The following is a 27,850-nucleotide window of genomic DNA, read 5'->3' on the forward strand; positions in this document are numbered from 1 at the left end:
GTTCTAACTGTCGTGGGATCACACTCCTCAGCCTTCCCGGTAAGGTCTATTCAGGTGTACTGGAGAGGAGGCTACGCCGGATAGTCGAACCTTGGATTCAGGAGGAACAGTGTGGTTTTCGTCCTAGTCGTGGAACTGTGGACCAGCTCTATACTCTCGGCAGGGTCCTTGAGGGTGCATGGGAGTTTGCCAACCAGTCTACATGTGCTTTGTGGACTTAGAGAAGGCATTTGACCGTGTCCCTCGGGAAGTCCTGTGGGGAGTGCTTAGAGAGTATGGGGTATCGGACTGTCTGATTGTGGCGGTCCGCTCCCTGTATGATCAGTGTCAGAGCTTGGTCCACATTGCCGGCAGTAAGTCGGACACGTTTCCAGTGAGGGTTGGACTCCGCCAAGGCTGCCCTTTGTCACCGATTCTGTTCATAACTTTTATGGACAGAATTTCTAGGTGCAGTCAAGGCGTTGAGGGGATCCGGTTTGGTGGCTGCAGGATTAGGTCTCTTCTTTTTGCAGATGATGTGGTCCTGATGGCTTCATCTGGCCAGGATCTTCAGCTCTCACTGGATCGGTTTTGCAGCTGAGTGTGAAGCGACTGGGATGAGAATCAACACCTCCAAGTCCGAGTCCATGGTTCTCGCCCGGAAAAGGGTGGAGTGCCATCTCCGGGTTGCGGAGGAGACCCTGCCCCAAGTGGAGGAGTTCAAGTACCTCGGAGTCTTGTTCACGAGTGAGGGAAGAGTGGATCGTGAGATCGACTGGCGGATCGGTGCGGCGTCTTCAGTAATGCGGACGCTGTATCGATTCGTTGTGGTGAAGAAGGAGCTGAGCCGGAAGGCAAAGCTCTCAATTTACCGGTTGATCTACGTTCCCGTCCTCACCTATGGTCATGAGCTTTGGGTTATGACCGAAAGAACAAGATCACGGGTACAAGGGGCCGAAATGGGTTTCCTCTGCTGGGTGGCGGGGCTCTCCCTTAAAGATAGAGTGAGAAGCTCTGCCATCCGGGGGGAGCTCAAAGTAAAGCCGCGGCTCCTCCACATCGAAAGGAGCCAGATGAGGTGGTTCGGGCATCTGGTCAGGATGCCGCAAGAACGCCTCCCTAGGGAGGTGTTTAGGGCACGTTCGACCGGTAGGAGGCCACGGGGAAGACCCAGAACACGTTGGGAAGACAATGTCTCCCGGCTGGCCTGGGAACGCCTCGGGATCCCCCGGGAAGAGCTTGACAAAGTGGCTGGGGGAGGGAAGTCAGGGCTTCCCTGCTTAGGCTGCTGCCCCCGCGACCCGACCTCGGATAAGCGGAAGAAGATGGATGGATGGATGGATGTCTTAGCTGTGTAGTTACATCCATAGTATTGTTTTAGTATTCACTAATGATTGTATTTGTCTAAAAGCACAGACAGAGAGTGGCAACCATAAATCCTGAAGCATTTAATACAATGTCAGTAAAGCTTTCTAATCTATTTTAACGTAATTCTAGATTATGGCAGACTATATGTAATATATAAAATAGTTTTTTTAATTGCAATAAGAACAGCCCAAAGTGTTTAATGCCTTTAATTTTTATTTCAATCTTCTAAATTTTTTCTTTAATTGCAATAAGAACAGCCCAAAGTGTTTAATGCCTTTAATTTTTATTTCAATCTTCTAAATTTTTTCTTTAAGTGCAATAAGAAACGTATGTTTAATGTATTGTAAGATTTTATGTTAAAATGAAGCTAAAAATGACATTTGTTTGTGGTCGCCTTTATTTTGAAAAGTATCAAAATACATTTTAGTCCCGATACCGGTACCAAAATATTGGTATTGGGACAACCTTAATCCCTGTTCATCTGATTCAAAATGTTCGGGTTATACAGGAACGTTTGAAGCTATTTTTAAAAAATTCCCAGAATTCCCAGTTTTCCGTGAAGATTTTCTCATTGAAAATGAATGGGCCAACTTTTTAGCCTTCCACAATTTCCTAATTTTTTAACCGATTCCAACCATTTCACTTCCAACACATTCCACCATCCTGGAAATTCAATCTAAAAATTCTCAACATTACAAACAATTCACGGAATTCCTGATTTTCTAAAGCCCTATTTCCACCATCTTTCCTGTCTGCATCTCCTTCCACATTTTCCAACCCATTCTCTATCATCAAAAAATTCTACTTAGCCAGGATATCAAAGTTAGCTATTTTATTTTTCCCAAAAATTCCCGGTTTTCCCAAAATGTTTGGAATTTTGTAAGACAAATTCTTAATTACAAAGTGTTACTACGTCAAGAATTCTTGACCGAGTCAAAAAATTTATTCCAACACCAAACAGTTAATCTCAACTAGGGCATTAAGACTTTTTAAAGACCATTTCTCATTAATACGGACAAAAAAATACAAAGACATAAACGAAAATCAGAGGGCCAGAATTAATTGTAAGCGTATGAATTCATTCACTGCTCTGTCACATTGAAAAACAAAATTGTTAAACCAACTAAATGCACCAGCAGACTCTATTGTAAAATAATTTAAATCACTATTAGCAAACACCATACCAGCCATTTTTCAGATTTGCCATATAAGTGTTTTCTTGCAAAAGGTGCAGTGTGCCTCATATCAAGGGTTTTTAAGTAACAACAAGTAGAACATCAGCAATGGTAGAGGAAAGCACAACAATATATTGTCCGTGAAAGGGACTGTCAGCATCTCTGCTAAAGCTAAATGGTTAAGTTTTGCAGTGTTTTTGCAGCTGTCAGAATTGAGCAAACAGATAAAAACATTTACAGTACTACTACGGTATCTGCACAAAAACAGAAAGTGCAGGCAGAGCGATTGTCTAAAAAGAACAAGAATGTGAATAATGTGGATAATATTAAAATTTACTCAGCTATTTTTGTATCTGGTATGTTGTACCTGGTTTTTTTAAAACTTTTTTGTAAACACATTGCTAATAAACAACAACTAGTTTTTATTTAAGCATGACAAGATGACACTCGCAAATATTCCTTGCTTTCCTCACCGAACCACAAAACTGAGTGTAAACACGAAACAGACAACCTTTATAGCTTTTAATGTCACTTACTTTATAAACTTGGAGAAAAGATTAGACATAAGAAGCTGACCTGAAATTATTGGAATAAATAATATAAGACAATTGTGGACGAAGTAGCTGGGGAGAGGGAAGTCTGGGCTTCTCTGCTTAGGCTGCTGCACCCACGACCCGACTTCAGATAAGCGGAAAAAGATGGATGAAGTTTTTTTTAAATAGTTTTACTGCTGTGAGTACACTATTATCACAGAGAAATTAGTGTGTGCGTATTGTATGTAATAGTATTGTAATATCTGTGATGTTTGTGTATGTGTACTGTGCCTTTAAGGGATGGCGTCGTTGTGCCGAGAGTGTGAACAGGTTCGCACGAGAGTTGGCTGTGAGTGTGAGAAAGTATGTCAGCGTCAGTTGTGACTAACTGAAGCTGGTATATGTATGTGTATTTTGGGACAACTAACGAGTTACCGCTTGTTGATAAAGCGACTGAGTGTGCATCCTCGTCTGGGTCACTCTTTCTGCAATGCGGGGCATTACATTATAGTTGTGCAAGTGTTTGTGGCGTTTTAGCATCTTTTGACACAGACTTATACCGGATTGTAGGCCTTTACATTATCATTCAATTCACTTTTACCCCAATGTTTACAAACGCTTCCCTCCTCGATGGCTCCACATCTGGGTCCTTAAAGGGGAGCTGCACTTTTATTTGGAATCTTGTCTATCGTTCACAATCATTATGAAAGACATGTCGACGCATGTAACTGTTTTTAAAGCATTCTAACTCGTAAATAAACCTAAATAAAAGTTTGCTTACAGCAGAGCCAATTGGAGGTTTTCTATTCCGTCCATAAAACCCAATAATTAACCATCCTAAAAGCGCCAACAATACTCTATTTACCTTTCGTGACTTGAATATTAACCAAGTATTAGTGATATTGTTATTAAAAGCGCTTTATAGCGACGCTGTCATCACAAGCTAGTGTTTAATGCTGACATAATTGACTGGTCAGCTGTTTCCTCGCTTCCCTGCTCCCTGGAAGTTTATTCTAGATCATAAATCATGCCTCTCACCTGTATAGAAAAAGGACGAGGACGTATTCTGACAATTTGGTAAACTTTGACAGCCAATTTAGACTCGTAAATGGCGAAAACGACACGAAAATACGCTTGGCTCCACCTCCCTTTCCTTCGCGAGGATTATGAGTCATTCTTCATCTAAACTGGAATATATTAACATCCAGCAGTCTGCGTCCTAATGACAGCAAACCTTATAGAGTAAGTGATGTTTTATTATGTTTGTTGGCTCTATTGAAGTCTGCAGTGAGTAATAATCAATGATGTAGTAAGGAAAAGAAAAGCAATCGTCATCATGCGTTTTTTTAAATTAATGCGCCGCGTAAGCTTAAAATGATCAAAATACGTAAATATTAAATATTAATGCAAGTCTTTCGTCTTTGCTGTGGGCTTTCGTTAAGTTTTCTCCGCTGCTGTGCACGCACAGCTCCCTGGGTGGTGGTCCGCCATAACTTCTGACCGAGCAGCACAGGTTTAAACCTACTTTAGTTCCGTTTTGTAGTTACGTTATCGTGTTCGCAAAAATTCAAACATTTAAAAGCAAGACTGAAGTTTATGCATGTTTTAAAAAAAAGTAACGTTAATAGATTTTTAAGACCTTTCAAAATCGAATTCAAGACCTTTTATGAGATTTTAGGAGAACTTTAGACATTCTAAGGCCTTAAAATCAAATTGTTGGATTTAAAACTTTTTTAGACCCCGCGGATAGCTTGTATTATCAATATTGTTAAAATTCCTGGTTTCCCAAAATTCCAGGGAATTCCCCTTCAAATGAATGGACACTCCAAGTATTCCCAAAGCCCTATTTCCCCGCTTTGTCCGTTTTAGTTCTCCTTTCACATTTTCAACCCATTTCAACCATTCCACCATCAAAGCATTATACATAGTTATCTATTATTTTTTCCCTGAAAATTCCCGGTTTTCCCAGAATTCCGGAATACCAATTGTCAATTACAAAGTGTTACTAAATACACATTTCTTGACCGATTCAGAAAAATTCCAACACCAACCTATTCATCTCATCCAGTGCAATCATGATATTTTCCATATTTCATAAGTTCCAGGTTTTCCCGAAATTCCTAAATTACAGGAAATTCCAATTCAAATGAATGGCAAATCTTTCAAAGTTACCAATTCCCACATTCCTCAACCAACTCGAACCATTCTACCATCAACCACGTCCACTCAATCTGGACATTCAATTCATTCTGCTAATTCAGGGCAAATGTGCTATTTTCCATGCTACACAAAATTCCCGGTTTTCCCAAAATTGCCAAATGTTCAGGAAATTCCCATTCAAGTGAATGGAAACGTTTTCCAAGTTCTTCAATTCCCACATTTCTCACCGATTCAAAAAATTCCAACATAAACCCGTTCAGCTCATGATTTTTGTTACATAACGCCATCTTGAAAGTATGCTAACTGTTCCAATGCTAACAAGCTAACAATAACATATTATGCTAATATGTTTAAATATTTCTCACTTTTTAAACAAATAAACATGGATTTCGCTACCTGCTGACATTTTAAACGTATGCTAGCTTTTTACCTGTTACCATGCTTACTTAGCTTGCTAACATGTTATGCTAATATTCTAGCAAGTTTAGTACATTTTGACCTGATAATCATGAATTTTGTTAGTTGGCACCATCTTAAAAGTATTCTAGCTGTTCCCTGATACCATCATTTTATATAATTTCACACTTTTCCACCAAATAATCATAATTTCTTTCCTTGGTGAAATCTTAGAAGTATGCAAGCTGTTCCCCTGTTACAATGCTATTGCTAGCATGCTAATGTTTTATGTTAGCATTTAAAATGATTTTGTACATTTTAACATGATAATCATGTATTCCGTTACTTGGCAACATCTAATAAGTCTGCTAGCTGTTCTTCTGATACCATGCAATGTTGGCATGCTAACATTTTGTGCAAGCATTTTAGCCAATTTTGTACTTTTTGACCTAATAATTATGGATTTTGTTACTTGGCGCCATCTTAGAAATATGCTAGCTGTTTACCTGTTACCTAATAGTGTTAGCATGCTAATGTATTATGCTAGCATTTTAGCTAATTGTGTACTTTTTAACCTAATATTCATGGATTTCTTTACTTGGCGGCATCTTGGAAGTATGTTAGCTGTTAACCTGATACCAAGCTACTGCTACCATGCTAACGTTAGCTTGCTAACGTTTTTTTTGTTAGCATTTTGATTAATTTATACTTTTCCACCAAATAATAATGAATTTAATTACTTAGTGCCATCTTAAAAGTGTAGCTAATATGAATACGGGGTGCGACTTATACTCAGGAGCAACTTATGTGTGAAATTATTAACACATTACCGTAAAATATCAAATAATATTATTTAGCTCATTTACGTAAGAGACTAGCCATTAGGGCTGCAACAACTAATCGATTAAAATCGATTATAAAAATAGTTGGCGATTAATTTAGTTAATCGATTCGTTTGATCTTTGCTATGCGCATGCGCGGAGGCTACGGTTTTTTTTTTTAACCTTTATTTATGAACTGCAACATTTACAAACAATAATCAAAATAATAGGGGTGTAACGGTACGTGTATTTGTATCGAACCGTTTCGGTACGGAGGTTTCGTTTCGGTGCGGATGTGTACCGAACGAGTTTCCACACGGACATATTAAGTAGCGTACTGCACGTTGTGTAAACAATACTCAAAATGCCGGACATTTCAGGCACCCAAGAAACTCCGCCATGACAGCTTCGCAAAAGAGGACACGTCCGGCGAAAAGAGGACGTGTGGTCAGTCTATACTAGCCCGTTAGCTGCTAGCATGCTAGCAAAAGAAGACATGTCCGGTGAAACTAGGTCCTGACCATACGTCCTCTTTTCACCGGACACGTCCTCCCCCGCGGGGCCGCCCGGACGGTGCCCCCCAAACGCCTCAAATGTCCGGCATTTTGAGTTAGGGTTGCGTGTATTTTCAATGTACGTTCAGGGTTTAAGAAGGTTAAAAACAAAACAAATTGTGGAGGTGTGCGCAGCAGCATTGGTGATGGAGGGGCAGAGACAGAAAGAGCGAGAGAGTTGTGATAAACGTGCATGCGTCGTCAGGCTCTGCTTTTTACCAATAGATTTATCAGATTTAATTTTTTATTATCTATAGCAGGGGTGTCAAAAGTGCATTTTTGTAACATTTTCCTTGTTTTATTTGGCAAGTTAAAAGAACATGGCGCCAGTATGCTGTTTTTTCCCCCCAATAAAATACTGGAAAGGATAGAAATGTAGTTTGTCTCTTTTATCTGATTATTAATCGATTGATCGAAGCAATAATCGACAGATTAATCGATTATCAAATTAATCGTTAATTGCAGCCCTACTAGCCATATAAGATTTCATGGGATTTAGCAATTAGGATTGACAGATTGTTTGGTAAACGTATAGCATGTTCTATATGTTATAGTTATTTCAATGACTCTTACCATAATGTTACGTGAACATACCACGCACGTTCTCAGTTGGTTATTTATGCGTCATATAACGTACACATATTCAGCCTGTTGTTCACTATTCTTTATTTATTTTAAATTGCCTTTCAAATGTCTATTCTTGGTGTTGGGTTTTATCAAATAAATTTCCCCCAAAAATGCGACTTATACTCCAGTGCGACTTATATATGTTTTTTTCCTTCTTTATTATGCATTTTCGGCCGGTGCGACTTATACTCCGAAGCGACTTATACTGCGAAAAATACGGTACTTGGCGCCATCTTAGAAATGTGCTAGCTGTACCCCTGTAGCATGCTAAATTTCCATGCTAGCGTTTTAGCTAATTTCAAATAAAAGCTGAAAATCAGAGATTCCGTTACTTTGTATATTCTTGAAAGTATGTTAACTTTTTTATCTGTACCAACATTTAGCATTTCAACATTCATATATACCTTAAGATATTCAACCTTCAAACCCTTTCTACATTACGCAATTATTTCAGTTCAGCTTTTCAACATTCAAACCATTTCCACATTAAAATCTTTTCAAACTTTAAACTTTTTCAACATTCAAACCCTTTCTACAATTATTCTACGTTCCATCAGCATTTCAGTTCAGCTTCAGCATTGGAGCATTCACACACAATTTGTACAGAAATTGCTTCATCTATTTATCATTATTATTATTATAGTAATGAGCATTGACATACAGCAAGGGGCTCGCCACCAGCAAGAGGAGCGTAAAGGATCTTGTAGTTCTGCACGGGGCCAGGAGCTGGGTCCCACCTCACCGCCAATGTGCTGATGGTGGCATTGTAAACTTTCAGGTTTCTAGGAGGTTCCGGTCGCACTGACAGAGCATAAAAGAAACAAATATTTTTTTTAGATGTGAAGCTTTTTTAAACATAGATGGTGATGGTGATGATGATGATGATGACAATGATGATGATGCTCCCACATGGAGCTGAAAGGATAAAGGCTGCATGGAAGAAGTGAGTAAGCACAGGATCAGCATTTGCTGACCAAGCAACATGCAACAAGTTTGATGACATATCTAATGATGTTACATGAGATGAATGAGACACAGACAAAGAGCAGTGATTGACACACTCACACCTGTAATGTATGCAATTCACTGTCAAACAGACCTGTCTCATGGACCAAACATCACATTGTGCTGCTATGTCTCAATTAGCGTACCAAAATTCTTCTTGGGTCCTGATCTACTAAGATCCAAATACCATGTGCAAACTATAAAATTCAGTGTACCATTATTGGGCGTGCTGCATATGATCTACTAATACAGCGTGTACAATCAACTGTTGCAGACCGCCTTATTTAAATGAGATTTTTGTATGTACTGTGCGGCTTTCACTATGGAACCACTCATTTAGCGCACATTCATGTTATAATGTTCTTTCCTGTGGCATCTTGCTATGTTTTTAAACATGCAGCAGACATATACAACTCATTCTGGGCATTTTAGAAGCAGTCCTGCAATGTGATGTGAAACCCACTTTTTTAGCGTGCTGAAGGTGCGCTTATGGGAGATGCTGGCACTAGCTGAAAATATAGCAAAAAGCCACAGGTAGGATAATGATAACATTGATGAGCAGTAAATGAGTGTCTCCATGGTGAAATCTGCGTAGTACACACAATTACCTCATTTAAAAAGGGGCAGTCTGCACCAGTTATCAATTGTACACGCATCAGTCTTAGTAGATCATATGCAACATGCCCACAAATAGCACACGCAATGTTTTAGTTTGCACACGCTATTTAGCACATGTCATTGGGATCTTAGTAAATCAGGCTTTTTAGTGCCTGATTTACTAAGGCCCCGTTTACACTGAACAGCAAATTTTTCTGCCCTCAAGTGACACAGATCTGATTTTTTTTGCCAGTCTAAACGCTCGAAAGTCCTTTAAATCTTGTCATCAGGCCACATCAGGAGGTAGTCCTGAATCCGATTGGAATCTGATCTTTTCAAATGTGACCGCAGTCTAAACGCAATCCGACCTGTATGTGACCTGAAAATGATTTTTTTTCGTCAGCTTTTGGTGAGCTACGTCACTCGTGTGCGCCGGAAAGACGCAGTCGCCAGCGGAAATGGATATTTCATCACAACACCAGGTTTCGGTTTCTATTTAAGGTGACCACATTTTCGGTGCATCACTTGTCAATAGTGCGCAAATAATAGGCTATATGTAATATATGAATATCTATTTTGATTCCGAAGAAATAGCGATTGCTGAAAGACGGGAATTGTGGCACATTTGCTTACATGTGAGTTGAAAAATAAAGCTCCCGTAGATCCACGCGTATGTCTGTCTCCTCTACTTAACAGCCATAAAAAGATTACAACCCTCTCAAATATATTACACTATATACACATAAATTCATACATTATATTACTTTAATTTATTTTTACGTAAAAAAACAAAAAATTTTAGTGTTGCGACTTTTATTTTATTTTGTAGTAGTAGCGACTTCCTCTTGGTCAACTTCCTTTGTTTTCACTTTATCGAAGTGCGCATGCAAGTGATGTTGAGGCTACATTGGGGCCACATTGGGGCTGGTGGGCGTTTACACTGGAGTCTGATAAAAATCACATTTTACTTGCAGTGTAAACAGTCAGCTGGAAAAAATCAAGGGTCTCAAAAAAATCCCATTTGGGCCACTTTGGCCAGCAGAGTAAACGTAGTCAAAGATCCAAATACCATGCGCTAGACAGCGAGCGCAAACAATAAAACAGCGAGTAGTATGAGTGAGCGTGTTGTGTGATCTACTAACACTGCGTGTGAAATTGAAAAGTGGTGCAGACCGCCTTATTTAAATTAGAATTTTGCATGCATACGGGGCTTTTACCACAGAGACACTTGATCATTTTTCTGTACTTTAATGTTATCATGCTCCTACTTGTGTGCGATGTGTTGATCCAGCAACACATATCTATAATCTGTAACACCTTTTCTGAATCTCAATCTAGACAAAGGAAACATATACACACTGGCACTTAATTCTGTGCGTGAGGCTGTGGATCGCATCACCAGGGCATTCGTGCGGAATGACTAAAACGCAAGAAAATGCATAATGAAAGACGTATTTTCATAATGTAGTATATTTATTATAGTAATATATTTTCTAGTTAAAAAATAAACCACATAAAAAAATGCATCAATTGAATTAATTGTAATCAGCCCCTTAAGCCACCAGCAACTATACAATTATAAAAGGAAATGGCTGAATAGATTATATATTTAATAATTTTTATTTCTGATCTTCCAAATATGTTGACACACCCGCATATGACGGAGGAATCCCTGTTCATCGTCTGTCTTTGCAGCGCATGCAACGGTCCTTTTTCACAGCGGTGTGTGGAACTGTCAGTTTGCACATCTTTCTCACAGGTGCTAAACAAAACACTAAATAGTGCTCCAAAAATGGTGATGAGTGTTTATTAATCACATTGCGCATGCTGTATAATATATCTGTATTTTCTCCTCCCACTATTGTGGCTGTTTTAATGATCAGCATATACTCTGCATATTAATGAAGACAGAGACGCAAAATCAATTGCACGCCTTATTCTTCTCATTTCACAATCGCAATCCACTATGCACACATTTAGTAGATCAGCTTTGTGTGTTTTATCAAGTTTGCACATGTTTTAGTACACACAAACCTTTGGTAAATCAGGCCCTTAGTCTTTTGAGTGCAAAATTTCTACTTACATTTTGTGTTTTGAGTGCATAAGTATGTTACACTTCCCAGTGTACAATAACAGTAATAGATTTGGGACAGCACTACACCGTCAACATTTACACACTGAGTCAGGAAGTAAGTGCACAGTATAGTAATACAGTGAACTTATTGAAGTGTACCGATGCAAGTATTCCATTTGAGACAAAGCATTGCTTTCATCCACCATGAGCTAATGTTATGCTACAATGATTTTTGGCATTAAGCAAGCTCACTGGTGAATAAAGAAATGGATGTGTTGAAGTTACTGAGGTGGTAAATGTTCCTTCTTCAAATGTTTTAGTGTCATTCATACACGCAACAAAATTTCCTCATAAGGAAGCTGACATACCCTCCACAGCCTTTAACACTACAAAGAGAAAACAGGGTTACTCCAAAATAAATACTTTTTGTCAGCGAAAACTTCCCAGCTTAAAACACTTACACGTGCGCTCGTTTCCCATCAAGTCTTCACTTTCGGACTCATCTGGGTAGATGGCTGTGACCGTCACGGTGTACTCGGTGTCTGGGTCTAACTGCTGCAGAATATGGGATGTCTCATCGTTGCCAAGGATGGTCTGGTGGTGGATGCACAAATATATAATGTAGTGAAGTAAGGAGAGGTATGTGTGTGTGTGTGTGTGTTGCTAACGTACAGAGTGGTCGTCGTTTTGGCCTTTCTTCGTCCAGCCGATGCGGTACATAGCCACATCCGGCGCTCCGTGCTCCCACGTAGCCCTGAAGGAGGTCAGGTCAACCTCAGAGAACCGCAGGTTCTTCGGGGCTGGAACAACGTCTGGTCACACAAACGAGGCCAAATGTGGAAGACGTTAATACCATGATTTTCATGAATTACTGCTGCGCTGCAAATTACTTTCAACATTCCTGACTGACAAGTTTGCAACTAAACAGAAAAAAGCGTGCAGACCTGTGATTGCATTTCCAAGCATGGGGTTGGCAGGCCCTTCGTCGTAGACTGGAGTCACGGCGACGTCATACTCCGTTTGGGAGGTTAGGCCAGATAGGTCAAAGGTGGTGATATCACCGCCAACTTCACGCTGTCACAGAAAAACGTCACCATTAGGTGGGTTTTCATTCAAGCCATTTTAGACATCTGTACGGTGAAAATATGTTTTATTAAGTAAGTACTATGATAGCTTTATTAGAGACAGAATGTTAAAAATAAAACGTGAAATAAAAGTTGTACATGTGATTGTATCTGATGAAATACATAGTTGATCCTCAAACAAGCAGCAAGCATTGTAACTATTGTAGTTTTTGTGTTCATGACACGCACAAATGAGTCCTGTACCCTTTAAAGAAAAATAATCTAAGTTCATTAGTATAAAATACCCTTGTAATTCACCATGGGCAAGACCAAAGATAAGTCAAAGGGACAAGATTGTAGCCTTGCACAAGACTGGAATGGACTACCACTGTATATGTCCAACTTTGTGGGTCAAGATTGCAGACCTGCACAAGACTAGAACTAACTACCACTGTATGCTTCCAACTTTATGGGAAAAGATTGTGGACCTGCGCAAGACTGTAACGTACTATCACTGTATGCTTCCAACTTTGTGGGACAAGATTGTGGACCTGCACAAGACTGTAACATACTATCACCGTATGCTTCCAACTTTGTGGGACAAGATTGAAGACCTGCACAATACTGGAACGGACTCTTACTCTATGCTTTCAACTTTGTGGGATAAGATTACAGACCTGCAAAAGACCGGAACAAATTACCACTGAATGCTTCTAACTTTGTGGGACAAGATTATAGACCTGCACAAGACTGGAACACACTACCACTGTATGCTTCCAACCTTGGGTGAGCACTTGGAGGATGAGCCTTTATGTTGCCACAGAAGCTTGCTTGGAGGAGATTGCTGTGGAAGAAGATCAGGTCCACATACTTGAGTATTTGTGTAATAATTCTTGCTTTGATCAGACTGAGAGAGTAGAGGTCTAGCTGAGTCATGACAAGGTGAAAGATGAAATGCTGAGACGCGTCTGCACACAAGCTTTTTCCATTCTACGCTGAGCAGCAGCAGACAGGAAACGCTGGCACCGGGCCGGCGTCGACGCAGCAGAGCAGAAGCCTTTAGTGGTAATCCAGAAGACAAGTGGAGCTGCATTGTGTCATCCATCAGGACTTTCTGGAAAATTCTGGCCGGCGTGCAGTGTGACTCATCCAGACTGTTAGTCCTTGGAGTGAGGAATAATGAGGACAGAGCGGTGGAGGGCTAATGGGAGCGAGACTTTCCACCGTTTGATGAGCTCTCAAGCACCTAAACTAGATCTTTGTAAGTAGGTTAGCAGCACATTCTTCATCTTTAGGTCAACGTCCACAGAACGAAGCTGTTGGAGCCAAAGTTACAGCAGACAGCTGGTGAGCAGGTAGCGCTTTACCTCTTTGGCGTCTCCATCCTCGGCCCGGTAGATGACCAGGTACTTGCGCACAGGTCCTGGCGCGGCGTCCCAGTTGAGTCTCATGCTGCTGTGAGTGACGGCCGAAATCCTGAGAGCTCCACTAGGAGGCAAAGGCACTGAGGGAGGACAATGTGAAAATATGTCTAAGGTGCGGAATGTTCTATCCATAAAGTAAAACATGATGAAGGAGGCTTTGGGCCAAATTGGAAGGAGAAAAATATTCAATGATTGAACAACATCTTTATCTTGATAGATCTTCAAGTTTTTGGACAGCCGTGCTTTCAGCTAAATGCTGGACTTTTCAACTCAGCAGTGACGTACGCGTAACTCCAGTGCCCTTCACCGGCTCGCTGACCGCTTCTCCGTGCTGAGCCAATATGGAGATTGAATACGCCGTGTTGGGAAGCAGCTGTGTCAGCTGGATGTCGCTCACGTCTGCTCCAACACGAACCTGCAAGCAGACGCCACAAAACACGAGCTGAGCGAAGACAACAGGTCTCACAAGGTTGATTGATGCGACGTCTTACCTCCTGATCTATCTGAGGCTCTGTAGCGTTGATGGAGCGGTATAACACAACGTAACCGCTGGCTCCGCCTACTCTCTCCCAACGTACCCTCATAGAGTTCATCGTCTCATCGTAAACATTCATGGACGTGACGGCCGGCAGCGGCACTGCACAGGATAAGACAATTAGTTTTTTTTAAATCCAAATACTCACGTGTAGTGTTGTAATCATTCCAACAACTCTTGATCACAGGTGTAGTATTCTCATCCATCCAAGAACTCTTAAAGAACGTGTGTGGTATTCTCATCTATCTTAATACTCTTAGTCATGTGTGTAGCATTCTCGTCTATCCAAATACGCTTAATCACATGTGCATTAATCCAAATACTCAATATCACATGTGTGTGGAATTTTCATCCATCCAAATACTCTAAATCAAATGTGTAATTTTGTCATCCATCCAAATACTCAATATCACATGTGCAACCATCAAATACTCATTGTCACGTGTGTAGTATTTTCATCCATCCAAATACTCTTAAAATTGGAATATACTCCCGCGTCGTGTAGCTTGCGCCCCCCCGACGGCGTCTTGTTTGATTTATAGTTCTTCCGTATGGGTGGTGCCAGACTTGTAATTCTATTCCAAAACACTAAGGGGCAGTGTCTTCAGAAGGAGCAATTGCAGCTGTTGCTGACCAAATCAGGACTAAGTACTGTGTGAGTGTTGACAACCACTGAACTACACTGGAACTAATCATTCACAATCATCAATTTACTTTTAATGGACGTTTTACTTATAAACCAGAGGAAAATACTTTCGAGAAGATGGACTGCGCTACTTCTGAACGACTCGCGGCAGAGGACGCTATTATTATATGCAATGCTATTCGGCCATTTGGGACATGGGACAAGAGAGAGCTAACATCCATCCATCCATTTCCTACCGCTTAATCCCTTTGGGGTCACGGGGGGCGCTGGAGCCTAACATGTAATTGTAAATTAACAAAATTGTTAAATAACTTTTGTAAGTTAACCACGTGCTGGTTTAATCGGTATGGTCATGATCAGAGTTAACAAATGTTTCTATGTATATCGTGCCTGAAAGATTATTGACGGAGAATAAGAAGTTTTGTGTGTGAGGGGAAAAGACGTGTGCGCACGAGAAACAATATGTGTCGGAATTGAACCTGTTGTTAGCACAAGATTGACAATAAAAGTTGAAAAGAGTGTCGTACTTGTGACTACTTCTGGGTGCAACAAAAACACAATACGCTGAAAAAGACACATACATTAATAATTTTTTTAGAGCACACCGAGTTATTAAGTACACGATATCAGTTGTTATGCAAATGTACTGCTGTTTCATTTCATACAATGATTCGTGCATTTCAAGCACAAAATCTGCTCGCCTGGGTTCAGGAACCCTCCTCGGCAAAAACAGACCAAGCACAGCTGGCGACACGAACCTACGATTTCGGGGCGGTGCACCGGAGGCTACGCAGGGGGAGGAGGGGACGAAGCAACGCAAGAGTATACACCAGGCTTTAATCACGTGTGTAGTATTTTCATCCATCCAAATACTCATAATCACATGTGTAGTATTCTCATCCATCCAAATACTCAATCACAAGTGTGGAGTATTCTCATTACTCCAAATATTTTTAATCACAAGTGTGGAGTATTCTCATCCATCCAAACACTCTTAATCATGCATGTGTAGTATTCTCATTCATCCATATACTACTTATCACGCTTATCCATCCAAATACTCTTAATAACATGTGTAGTATTCTCATCCATCCATTTACTCTTTACTACATGTGTGTAGTATTTTCTTTCATCCAAATACTCTTTATTATATATGTGGTATTCTCAGCCATCCAAATACTCTTAATCACAAGTGTGTAGCATCCTCATTTATCCAAATAATCTTAATAAAATGTGTGTCGTATTTTCATCCATCTAAATACACTTTATACCATGAGTAGTATTTCTCATCCTTCCAAATACGTTAAATCACAAGTGTGTAGTATTTGCATCAATCCATATCCTCACGTGTAGTATTCTCATCCATCCAAATACTTTTAATCACACGTTTAGTATTCTCATCCATCCAATAACTTTTTATAAAATGTGCAGTATACTCATCCATACAAATACTCCTATTTACATGTGTGATATTTTCATCTATCCAAATACTGTACTCTCAATCACATGTGTAGTGTTCTCATCCAAATACTCTTAATCACATGCGTAGTATTCTCATCCATCCAAATACTCATAACTGCATGTGTGGTATTTCCATCCATCCAAATACCCTTATTTAAATGTGTGGTATTCTCATCCATTCAAATACTCTTAATCATGTGTGAAGTATTTGCTTCCATCTGAATACTCTCAATCACGTGTAGTATTCTCATCCATCAAAATACTCTTAATCACATGTATAGTATTCTCACCCATCCAAATACTATTAACCACATGTATAGTATCCTCATCCATCCAAATACTTTTAATCATGTGTAGTATTCTCATCCATCAAAATACTCTTAATCAAGGGGAACTACAATTTTTTGGGAATTTTGACTATTGTTCACAATCATTATGAGAGACAAAAAGACAGATGCATTTTTAATGCATTCCAACTCATAAATAAACTTAAATACCATCCATCCATCCATCCATTTTCTACCGCTTATTCCCTTTGGGGTTGCGGGGGGCGCTGGAGCCTATCTCAGCTACAATCGGGCGGAAGGCGGGGTACACCCTGGACAAGTCGCCACCTCATCGCAGGGCCAACACAGATAGACAGACAACATTCACACTCACATCCACACACTAGGGCCAATTTAGTGTTGCCAATCAACTTATCCCCAGGTGCATGTCTTTGGAAGTGGGAGGAAGCCGGAGTACCCGGAGGGAACCCACGCAGTCACGGGGAGGACATGCAAACTCCACACAGAAAGATCCCGAGCCCGGGATTGAACCCAAGACTACTCAGGACCTTTGTATTGTGAGGCAGATGCACTAACCCCTCTGCCACCGTGAAGCCCAACTTAAATACCAGTCAAATATATTCCGCTCATGAAGCCTTCTAAATAACCTAACAAAAAGTGCTACATTTCTTGACCTGAATTTTAACTAAATATTAGTGATATTTTTATTATAAGCGCTAACGCAGACCAACTGTTTTTAGCAGCGTATTGCCACAGAGAGCAAACAAATTTGTTGCTGCTATATTGAAGTCATGAGCTGGTGAACTGCTTTCTCGCCTAGGCGCTCGTGAGAGTTTATTGTACATTATAAATAATGCCTGTCACCTTAATAGTAGAAGTATGAGGACATAATCCAACAAGTTGGTCAACTTTGGCATCCAAGGGAAAAGCAAACATTGTGATGCGTTTTTTAAATTATTGTTTAGTATTCTGATCCATCCAAACATTCTTATTCACATGTGTAGTATCCTCATCCATCTAAATACTCTTAATCACAAGTAGGATTCTCATCCATTCAATTATTCTACCATACGTGTAATATACTCATCCAACCAAGTACTCTTAATTAGATGTGTATTATACTCATCTAACCAAATACTATTAATTACATGTGTAATATACTCATCCATCCAAATACTCTTAATCACATGTGTGTAGTGTTTTATCCCTCCAAATATTCTTAATCACAAGTGTGTAGTAATCTCATCCATCCAAATACTCTTAATTACATGTGTAGTATACTCATCCAAACAAATACTCTTAATTACTTGTGTGATATTCTTACCCACCCAAATACTCCTAATCACATGCGTGTAGTATGCTTATCCATCCAAATACTCTTAATCACAAATGTAGTAATTTATACTATCAATCACATGTGTAGTATTCTCATCTATCCAAATACTTTTAATTACGTGTGTAGTATTGTCATCCATCTAAATAGACTTAATTACATGTGAGGTATGTTGATCCATCCAAATAATCATATTCACATGTGAAGTATTCTCATCTATCCAAATACTCTCTGAATCTCATGTTTTGAAATCTCATCCATCCAAATACTCTTTATCACATGTGTAGTATTCTCATTTATCCAAATACTCTCAGTCACATGTGTAGCATTCTAATCCATCCAAATTATCTTAATCACGTGTGTAGCATTCTCCATCCATCAAAAAACTCTTAATCAAATGTGTAGTATTTTCATCCATCCAAATACTCTTTATTACATGTGTAGTATACTTATCCATCCAAACACTCTATCGCATGAGTAGTACACTCATCCCTCCAAATACTCTTAGTCACAAGTGTGTAGTATTCTCATCTATGTAAATAGTATTTATCAAGTGTGTAGTATTTTAAAGGTCGAGGTTTAAATTATTTATTTACATCCATCTAAATACTTATAATAACATATGTAGCTTACAACATAACTTTTCAATGTTTACTTAGTGCGTCTGCCTCACAATACGAAAGTCCTGAGTAGTCTTGGGTTCAATCCCAGGCTCGGGATCTTTCTGTGGAGTTTGCACGTTCTCCCCGTGACATGTACTCCGGCTTCCTCCCACATCCAAAGACATGCACCTGGGGATAGGTTGATTGGCAACACTAAATTGGCCCAAGTGTGTGAATGTGAGTGTGAATGTTGTCTGTCTATCTGTGTTGGCCCTGCGATGAGGTCGCGACTTGTCCAGGGTGTACCTCGCCTTCCGCCCAATTGTAGCTGATATAGGCTCCAGCACCCCCCGCGGCCTCAAAGGGAATAAGCGGTAGAAAATGGATAGATGCATGGACTTACTAAGTATGAAAAATTATATTTATATCATGCAGCGTTATATGTGTCAGGAGAAATGTCCACATTTCAGCCTACAAGAATTCCACTTCCAACTAGAAAAAACATTTTGCTTTAAGTTGTAGATGTTGTTTACGTTTTAGCTACGTTTATGCTAACCATAGCCCTGTTATAACGTCATAAGTGACGGTAAAATGAGCATCGTTTGTAGTACATTTTGTTGTAGCGCACGCATGCGCGCACGCACACGTGTACACACACCAACACACATCGTCTTTTGACAATGTTTGTGGCAACGCAGCATTGTATCAAGGGGCATGTTTCCATTTTTGATGTGGTGTTCGATAAATGTGCAGAAGCAGAAATGTTTAGCAGATCAGCAGGAGAACAGGAGAAGAAAGTGAAAGACGACACCAAACAGGAAGGAGGAAAACTCTTACAGGTGGTCTCTGTTCCCGCCAATGGCTCGCTGCTCTCCTCGCCAGCCACAGAGTAGACGCTAACAAAGTACTCGGTGAGCGGGCTCAGACCGTCCAGAACCACAGAGGTCACAGAGCCGTCAAGCAGCATCTATGAGAAAGAATAAATTACCTTTGACACCTGACATGATCCAAAACATCTGCCTGGTGTCCAGCTGATCATGTGACACTAACACAGCGGCTGCCAAAGTGATTGGACAGAAAACAAAAACAATTCTGGGCAGCTTGCTTGAATGCTACCTGCTTGTAAAGAGTAGAAAAGAAAATGTAGTAAAGGAATATGTCTTTCTGGCAATTCAGACAATGTGCATCTGTAAGAATCTCTGCTAATTACAATCAGACTCTCAATAAAAGCACAAAATATGTTTTTTTTTACCCCACCTTAATATTATTCTTTAGTTATATACGTTTATATAAGAAATTCATAGTTAATAACACTGTGCAAGAGTCTTGTGCTGGCTGTGGCTACATGCAAATTCCCCAGAAGCTTCTCATAAAGGGGACATATAATGCAAAACCAACTTGTTTTACCTGATGTACCTGTTTTTGCGTATTTGTGATCTGCATAAGTCCATAAAATTTGTAATCAAACCGTGGCGGCATTGGACAGATATTCATAAAATAGTCTTGCCTTCCTTCAGAGTTCCTCCAAACGAGCTGTTTGGAATTTGCTCTGACCTGTCACTGTGGCATTTTCTGACCTGTGACGTCAGCGTATATCTTTATATATGGTACAAATGTATCCGAGGATCTTAACTCGGGTCGGCTAATGTAGTCCAATGTTGTATTCAATAAGCTCCTTCTTTTTCTCTATCCTCTTGTTGTGGAGGAGACTGGCTCGTACATGTACATGCATTCTCCACTGTTGCCATTTGTAATACAAAGTAGCGTATAGTTCTAACTTATATCTGTCAGTAGACTTGATAGAGAAGCGCTAAAAACTACAACATGGCTGATGCGAAGAAGACGCAGTCGAAGTGGAGTTACGTATATAAGACCACCCACAAAACGGCGCATCCTGAAGAGACGGTCAGAAAGCAGCTTGAGGATGGTCTGTAAAACATTATTTAAGCCATATTTTGACCAAAGAACCACTATTACATGTTACATAGACGACAAAAAATTGTTTTAAATATTGTAAAAAAATATCATAATGTTACCCCCTTTAAAGAAATATTTCAAGTTGATGGAGCAACAAATATGAACATGTGCTTTAACTTCATAAACCATTTTTTCTGTCACGGGGGAGGGGACGAGTGGGTCGTCTGTCAATCACATGATGTTCTAAACATACCTCCTGTGCAGCTCCTCCGGCCGCCCTCACGTATACCACACGGAATCTCTCCACAGGACCGTCAGGCGCGGTCCAGGTGGCGCGGAAGGAGCGATGGGTCACCTCGGAGGTCACCAGGTTGGTGGGCGCCTCCAGCTCTTCTGCTGCAGGAGCACAAGTACACATGATGCGACTTGTCAAACAGTTCAAGGGGCGAACTCGGCAGCCAAAAATCTTTCTTTCCGAAAGCCTCGCTGTAAATCACCATTGTATTTCCTCTTAAAAGTGATTTACCCACGGAATGTTCCACCAGTGGACTTTATCACCTTCTGAGTGCTTTATTCTGCTTTCATTGTGAGCTGCAGCCAGCGAGCTGACACATGGCTGTACATGACTTCTAGAAGACTGGCCAACTCTTCTTTACAAACCTGATATAGATTCATGACTTCACTCCACCAGACGTGACGCCCCCTCTAGCACCTCTAAAATCACTCATAAACTATCAAAAATGTTAAGTTGTCACTCTAAGCAACAGCAGAAAAGTCATACTTTCAGAACTTATCATCTGCTCTGCACGGCCACTAATTAGTGGAAGGTGTAAATCTGATTTAGCACTATTTACAGAATAATTATTGTGACCAGTCAGAACTTGTGCTTTGTCTGCAGTTTTGACATCATTCACTTAATGTGATCCACTTGAAAGGCTGATGCAAACAGATGGAATCAAGTTGTCAACTTTGGACAACAACAACCAAGGAAAAACAAACTTCACACACACAACGATGTCAAGCATGGAATTAAAGCCTCAATCTCAATCTCAAAAAGACTTTGTGGCCAACATACTAATCAATATCTCATATGTCAGGTTCATTCGAGACTAAAAGTGTGAACGTAATTCTACCAGCCTCTTATCCCAAGTCTGCTAGGATAGGCTTCAGCTTACCATGACCTTAATGAGGACAAGCGCTATGGAAAATGGATGGATGCATAAATCATCAATAATCTATTTTAACATCACATGCATGTCAATTTCAACAATATCATGCAGTCAATGTACAATGGCTCGCTGCCTGTTTTAAATTCAGCCTAAGCTGATTTCTTACAGACGATTTTGAAAACATCAATTTTGTGGGGGGGTTTTCTCTACAAATGTTATTTTGCACACAAAACATCACTTTCACCCTCAGTGGTTAATAAATGAGAAATACATGATAATAAAGCATCAAATTTACTGCATAATGTTCCATGTATGTAACGATATGTTGTCAGTGTAAGATGGTGGTATCCTGTGTGGCTACATTATCACTCGCGGCTACACAACATGTTAGTATATTATCATAAGTAAACTGTAATTTACGTAAACGTGACATCGGACAAACACCGACTGTGACAGCTAGCAGGATGCCTCATACCAGTGCTAGCTGCTTTAGCGGGCGATATGGAGTGTTAATGGAGTTTGTCCCACCTGAGCCCTTGACGCTGTTACAAAGATTGAGGGTGAGGTCATCCACGATGTCCATCAGAAACTTGAAGTCGTTGACGTTGTACATGTGAATTTCATCGGGATCGCTGGCAATAGACCGAAGCTCATTCTCATCTGCGTTCTTCACGCCTGGAAAAAAAGAAATAAAAATAGACGAGCGTCATTGGATAGAATTGTTAGCTACGCCTCATGACAACTCACCAATGGCATAGAGCTCGATGCCGCTCTCTTTCAGATTCTGCGAGTTGGTGACAATTTCATCCTGGGACTTTCCATCTGTGATCAGGATGCCGATTTTACGAGAGTCTTCACGCAATCCCACGTTGCGCTTGAAGTTGTTCTGGAGGATGTAGCTCAGAGCCAGCCCTGCAGCACAGTTAGGGGAGGAGTCTAATCTCTTTTGGACAAATCCACTATGAGGACACGAGATTGTCACCTGTCATGGTGTTTCCTCCTTTGTAAGGCAGGTTGCTCACGGCCTCCAGCAAGGACGCCTTGGTGGGGTGAGCATTCAAGTGCCACTCGGTCTTTGGGTCTCCGCTGTACTGAGCTAGACCTGCACACAACACAGCAACCACTTTCTCAACGTTTGATTGATACAATATCTCTGCAAAGCCTGGCGGAGACGTGTAGCCGTTGACATTTGTGGTGAGTGACCAGAGAACTAAAAACTGTAGATGAATTCTGTCCCAACACATAAAACATGTCCCACTTTCTGCTGAGCAATCAATCATGTGCTAACCAACAAGTGGCTTTATTTTGGATTGGGCCAGCATACAGTGTAGTGCTAGTACTAGTAATACTAGTAAAACTAGTAATACAATCTATTGGTAGCACTACTACTATAGTAGTAGTAGCACTAGTTTGAGTATTGGCAATAGTAACAGTAATAGTTGTAGTACTGGCACTATTAGTGGTACTAGTAGTAGTAGTAGTAGTGAGCGGTGTGTGGAAGACTTACCGATCTGGACATTATTGGGGCTGATGTCAAAGACGCTGACCATGCGAGCGATGAAGTTGCGTATAGTTTTAAAATTGATGCGGCCGATACTCCAGGAGCCGTCGACCAGCAGCACAATGTCTGCCTTGGCTGAGGTCTTACATTGTGTGTCTGCGGGGACAAGGACACAAGGACTAGTGTGACGTTTGTCCAATTTTAGACAGGAAGTGTGTGTGGACATTAAAAGGAGTGAAAAAGAGAGGAAACAGGAAGTTGTACATCACGAGTAACATCACAACAAATCACACACAGTCCTTAAACATTCTTTTTTTTTTTTTACATCCAGACGTCATTGTTCCTTGGGACTCCTCTTTCTCACGATCCATCATTTTGTCTCAGCAGGTAACCTGTTGGAGTGAAAAATGGACGCTGCATGGCGGCCATTTAAAACCTGGAGCCTGTGTGTGCGATTGAAAAGAGGTTAGACGACAACACAAGTAAACATGGATGCAATCTGCGACACGACCGGCCAATCAAACACCAAAGCAGCTTACTTGGCCAAATGAATAATCTTTCAAAGGCACGAACAGTAATCGTTGGTTTATCGCTGTTAATTGGTTCTGGACATGACTGCAAAGAATACATTTCCGCAAAGTAGGAATCATTAAAATAAAGCTTGAGCATAAAAAGTCAGTTTAACATCTTCAAATTCCATTTTTTAACACTACGAGATCCCTTTAAACATGAAATAACACCCTTTAGTCACCTATACACTCTTTTAATCCAATATAGTAATGCTGCCAGGGGCTGAGCCAATCAGTGGCTACAATACTGAACAGCGGCATTTGATTGGTTTGGTCTCATCTAGTTACCAATACTAATGTAGTATATATTTTTTTGTTGATTTAGCCATTTTTGTACTTAGAATGCTTAATTTCAGGTACAAATATTATACAATATGCTTAAAAAAAACGAAAAAATCTGCGATGTGTTGAAACCGCAATATTTGTGTTTTAGATCCGCGTTTGTGTGTTTTTAGTTGTCTGTCTGTTCCTAATTATAAAGAATCCTTGATAGGCTATCTACGTACACATGACTTGCTGCTACTTGATCTTAGCGGTGTTTTCGATACCGTCGATCATAACATTTTATTAGAACGTATCAAAACACGTATTGGTATGTAAGACTTAGCCTTTTCTTGGTTTAACTCCTATTTTACTGACAGGATGCAGTGCGTTTTCCATAGCAATGTGACCTCAGAGTATGTAAAGGTAATGTGCAAAGTTCCACAGGGTTCGGTTCTTGGCCCCGCACTCTTCAGCATCTATATGCTGCCGCTAGATGACATCATACGCAAATACGGTGTTAGCTTTCACTGTTATGCTGATGACACCCAACTATATGCCCCTAAAGCTGACCAACATGCCAGATTGTAGTCACCTGGAGGCGTTTCTAAATGAAATTAAACAATGGATGTCCACTAACTCTTTGCAATTTAAAGCTAAGAAAACGGGAATGCTGATTATCGGTCCTGCTAGACACCGGCACCTATTTAATAATACCACCGTAGCATTTGACAACCTTACACAAAGCGACTTGGTAAAGAATCTGATGTGGTTCTGATGGCTTCATCAAGCTGTGACCTTCGGTGTTTAGCTTCAGTGTGAAGCTTCTGAGATGAGACTCAGAACCTTCAAACCTGAGGCTATGGTTCTCATCCAGAAACAGGGTGTTTTTCACCTTTTGAGTTGGGAGTGAGGTCTTGCCCCAGGTGGAGGAGTTCAAATGTTTTGGGATCTTGTTCACGAGTGGGAGAAAACAGAAGTTTGACATCTACAGTAATGCAGTCTCTGACAGAACTGTCGTCATAAAGACAGCTGAGCTGGAAAGTAAAGCTCTGGATTTAGCCGTTTATCTATGTTCTTACCCTTACCTAAGGTCTCAAACTTTGAGTGGTGACCACAAGAGCAAGATGGCGGCTCCAAGTGAGACATTTCTGCATATAGTTTGGACTATTAGTGTGAGTGAAGCCAATGAACGCTTCATTGGAACGCATTCAGTCTTCTCTTTGTTACGCAGGTATCTGCTCCCCATTACAGATGGAATTACCGCCTAGCGTCAGCTCCTCCTGGGGGTCTAAGAGCAGCATAACATTTTCCAAGCCGCATGTAAGTTGCTGGGATTCAGGATCATTAGTAGCATGTAATCGTGTTTTCCGGCTTGAGACAAGATCACAGTTGTGACATCCCTAAAAATCAACATTTGGGCAACGGGGACTCCGTGGGGAGCTGGTGAAGATCTTTGTGATAGCAAATATATGTAAAATACGTAACTTATGAGCTGCAATTCCCAATAATGAGTGTCTGCACATCTGTTAAATTGCATGTCAATTAAGTCTGACGAAGAAATGAACGAGGTGAGCCAAACAGCTCTTGCTAATTAGCCTTAATCGTAATCATGTGCAGTCGGCTTCATCCCTCCATTCCAGTGTCACTGATGTTGATTGCCTCCGACAACGCCAAGTACAACCCTCTGGCGCTGCTTTGGAAGAAGTCAAGGCCGGTACATGCTGCTGAGGAACAACCAGAACCGTCCCGCATGTTGGAGTAGAAGTGTGTCGGAGACGTCAGTTTTTACCAGAAGGACCGAACGCAGGTGGCTCGGGAGCGTCAGAAAGTGTTGTCTTCTCCTCTCCTGCCAGAGGCAAACTCTCCCCTCCATCAAACATCCCGAACACGGCCACTGAATACTTTGTTCCCGCCCTAACACATACCACATGAAGAATAGCTGTTATTCCTGTCATGCCAACTTTTAAATCTAATGTAACAACTACATTTTCTTCATGCCACTATATTGTCATTATTAGTATGTCTCTATGAACATTTAATGCTAATGCTAAGAAGCGCTCACCTGAGTTCCTCCAGAACCACAGTGTTATCATAGGGGCCCACAAGCAGCTCAGCCAGGTCAATATCATTCCCAGCGGGGTGGAAGGTCACCTTGTAGCCTCGAACATTCCCAGGTGATGGATCCCAGGAGACTCTGAAACTGGTCTTGGTGGGCTCTGAGGTCTGCAGGTTCTGTGGAGCCTTGTAAGGTGACACTGAAATACAAGAACCAGGTGGGAACGTCAAAGGTTTGAAAGTTTGTCATGTCCGTGTCAAAGCGAGTTTCTGATGAGTTCAAGTTTTCGTTTTCATCAGTACAAGAGTATCATGCAATTGCTAAGTGTAACAACACTGTGCTAGCATAAGATGACCGCCATTATTGAGTACCTTTACACACACGTTGTCACGCTTTTGTTTTATCATTCAATCATTTGATGATTCTGTGTCGGTGTTTGTTTGAATATTAGCATTAGCAAAACATTATTGTGTGCGTACGTACATTTGTGTCAACCTTTCATAGTCTTTCATTCATTTGTTAAGGTAAAGAAGCAGTAATATACTGTATGTGTTCTAATGGTTACCTGTGTTGTTCCTGTGACAGTAACGTCAGTTGAAGGCTCGCTTACACGAGAGCTTTTTCAAATGTTGTGTTTGCCATGTTTGTGTGATGTGATGTTGAACGATGGCAACGTACGTGTGCTTCCTACTCCTTGCCTTGCTTTTCCTTCCCCGCGCTTGTAGATGGGATGAACACTGATGCTGTACGAGGTTAAAGGCTGCAGTCTCTTCAGGACAGAGGAGGTGACCCCCTCTGGGATCTTGAGGACTACTTCCCGGCCTCCAGCGCTGGGAATATACTTGAGACGGTAGTGGAGCACCTTGCCGGGCGCCGGCAGCCACGTGACCTTCATGCTGCGCTCCGTCTCGTCAGTCACGCTTAGACTTTTACCCTCAGCGGAAGCTGCGAGCACACAACCGCAAAAAAAATATTTTATGGTGACCACATCTAAACCTACCAAGTTCTATGAAGCAATTAATCATGTACTTAATGAGCTGAAGGAAAATTTGTCACAGTACTTTTAGTACTTTAGTTGTAGAAGACACATGTGCAACATCTGACTTAATTGAAGACATGTGTTCATTTAAGTCAACATTACTTTCATTTCACTCACGTCTCTGCCGCTTTCTTCTTTCACACATTTTATTCTTGCTCTTTACATATAGTATACATGTTATTTAAATGTTGCATGCATGTTACTTACATGGTGTATACATGTTGTTTACATGTGGTATTTACATGTTATGTACATGTTATAAATGTGTTGTTTACGTATTGTATACATGTTATTTACATGTTGTATACATTTTTACATATAATTGTATACATGTTATTTACATTTTGAATACATGTTGTGTACATGTTATATACATGTTATTTTACTTACTATTTACATGTTGTACACATGTTATTTGACTTATTATTTACATGTTGTACACATGTTACTTACATGTTCGATATGTTGCTTACATGTTGTATATATGTCATTTACATATTGTATTTACATATTGTATACATGTTATTTACATGCTGTATACATGTTACATACAGTACATGTTATTTTACTTATGTACATGTTATACACATGTTGTTTACATATTGAATACATGTTATTTACAAATTGTATACATGTACTTTACATGTTGTCTAAATGTTATATACATGTTATTTACATGTTGTACACATCATTT

General features: G+C 40.4%; 1 protein-coding gene across 2 annotated transcripts in view; it reads right to left on the reverse strand.

The window, feature by feature from the left end:
• Window positions 1–27,850, reverse strand: part of col12a1b (collagen, type XII, alpha 1b) — a 112,415-nt gene that overhangs the window by 49,159 nt on the left and 35,406 nt on the right. The window contains exons 14-30 of one of the 2 annotated variants that reach the window (XM_061929777.1): window positions 26,796–27,062; window positions 26,124–26,316; window positions 25,851–25,975; window positions 23,235–23,384; window positions 22,710–22,829; window positions 22,475–22,639; window positions 22,256–22,402; window positions 20,812–20,954; window positions 19,479–19,608; window positions 14,269–14,414; window positions 14,063–14,192; window positions 13,721–13,857; window positions 12,234–12,363; window positions 11,962–12,101; window positions 11,751–11,883; window positions 11,658–11,675; window positions 8,275–8,414 (exon numbers count right to left, since the gene is read on the reverse strand). In XM_061929777.1, the coding sequence (XP_061785761.1) occupies window positions 8,275–8,414; window positions 11,658–11,675; window positions 11,751–11,883; window positions 11,962–12,101; window positions 12,234–12,363; window positions 13,721–13,857; window positions 14,063–14,192; window positions 14,269–14,414; window positions 19,479–19,608; window positions 20,812–20,954; window positions 22,256–22,402; window positions 22,475–22,639; window positions 22,710–22,829; window positions 23,235–23,384; window positions 25,851–25,975; window positions 26,124–26,316; window positions 26,796–27,062 (2,414 nt within the window). The remainder of the gene's footprint in view (window positions 1–8,274; window positions 8,415–11,657; window positions 11,676–11,750; window positions 11,884–11,961; window positions 12,102–12,233; window positions 12,364–13,720; window positions 13,858–14,062; window positions 14,193–14,268; window positions 14,415–19,478; window positions 19,609–20,811; window positions 20,955–22,255; window positions 22,403–22,474; window positions 22,640–22,709; window positions 22,830–23,234; window positions 23,385–25,850; window positions 25,976–26,123; window positions 26,317–26,795; window positions 27,063–27,850) is intronic. The other variant, XM_061929778.1, reaches the window with a different exon arrangement.

Source organism: Nerophis lumbriciformis, linkage group LG34 (genome assembly GCF_033978685.3).
Source record: "Nerophis lumbriciformis linkage group LG34, RoL_Nlum_v2.1, whole genome shotgun sequence".
Classification (NCBI taxonomy): domain Eukaryota; kingdom Metazoa; phylum Chordata; class Actinopteri; order Syngnathiformes; family Syngnathidae; genus Nerophis; species Nerophis lumbriciformis.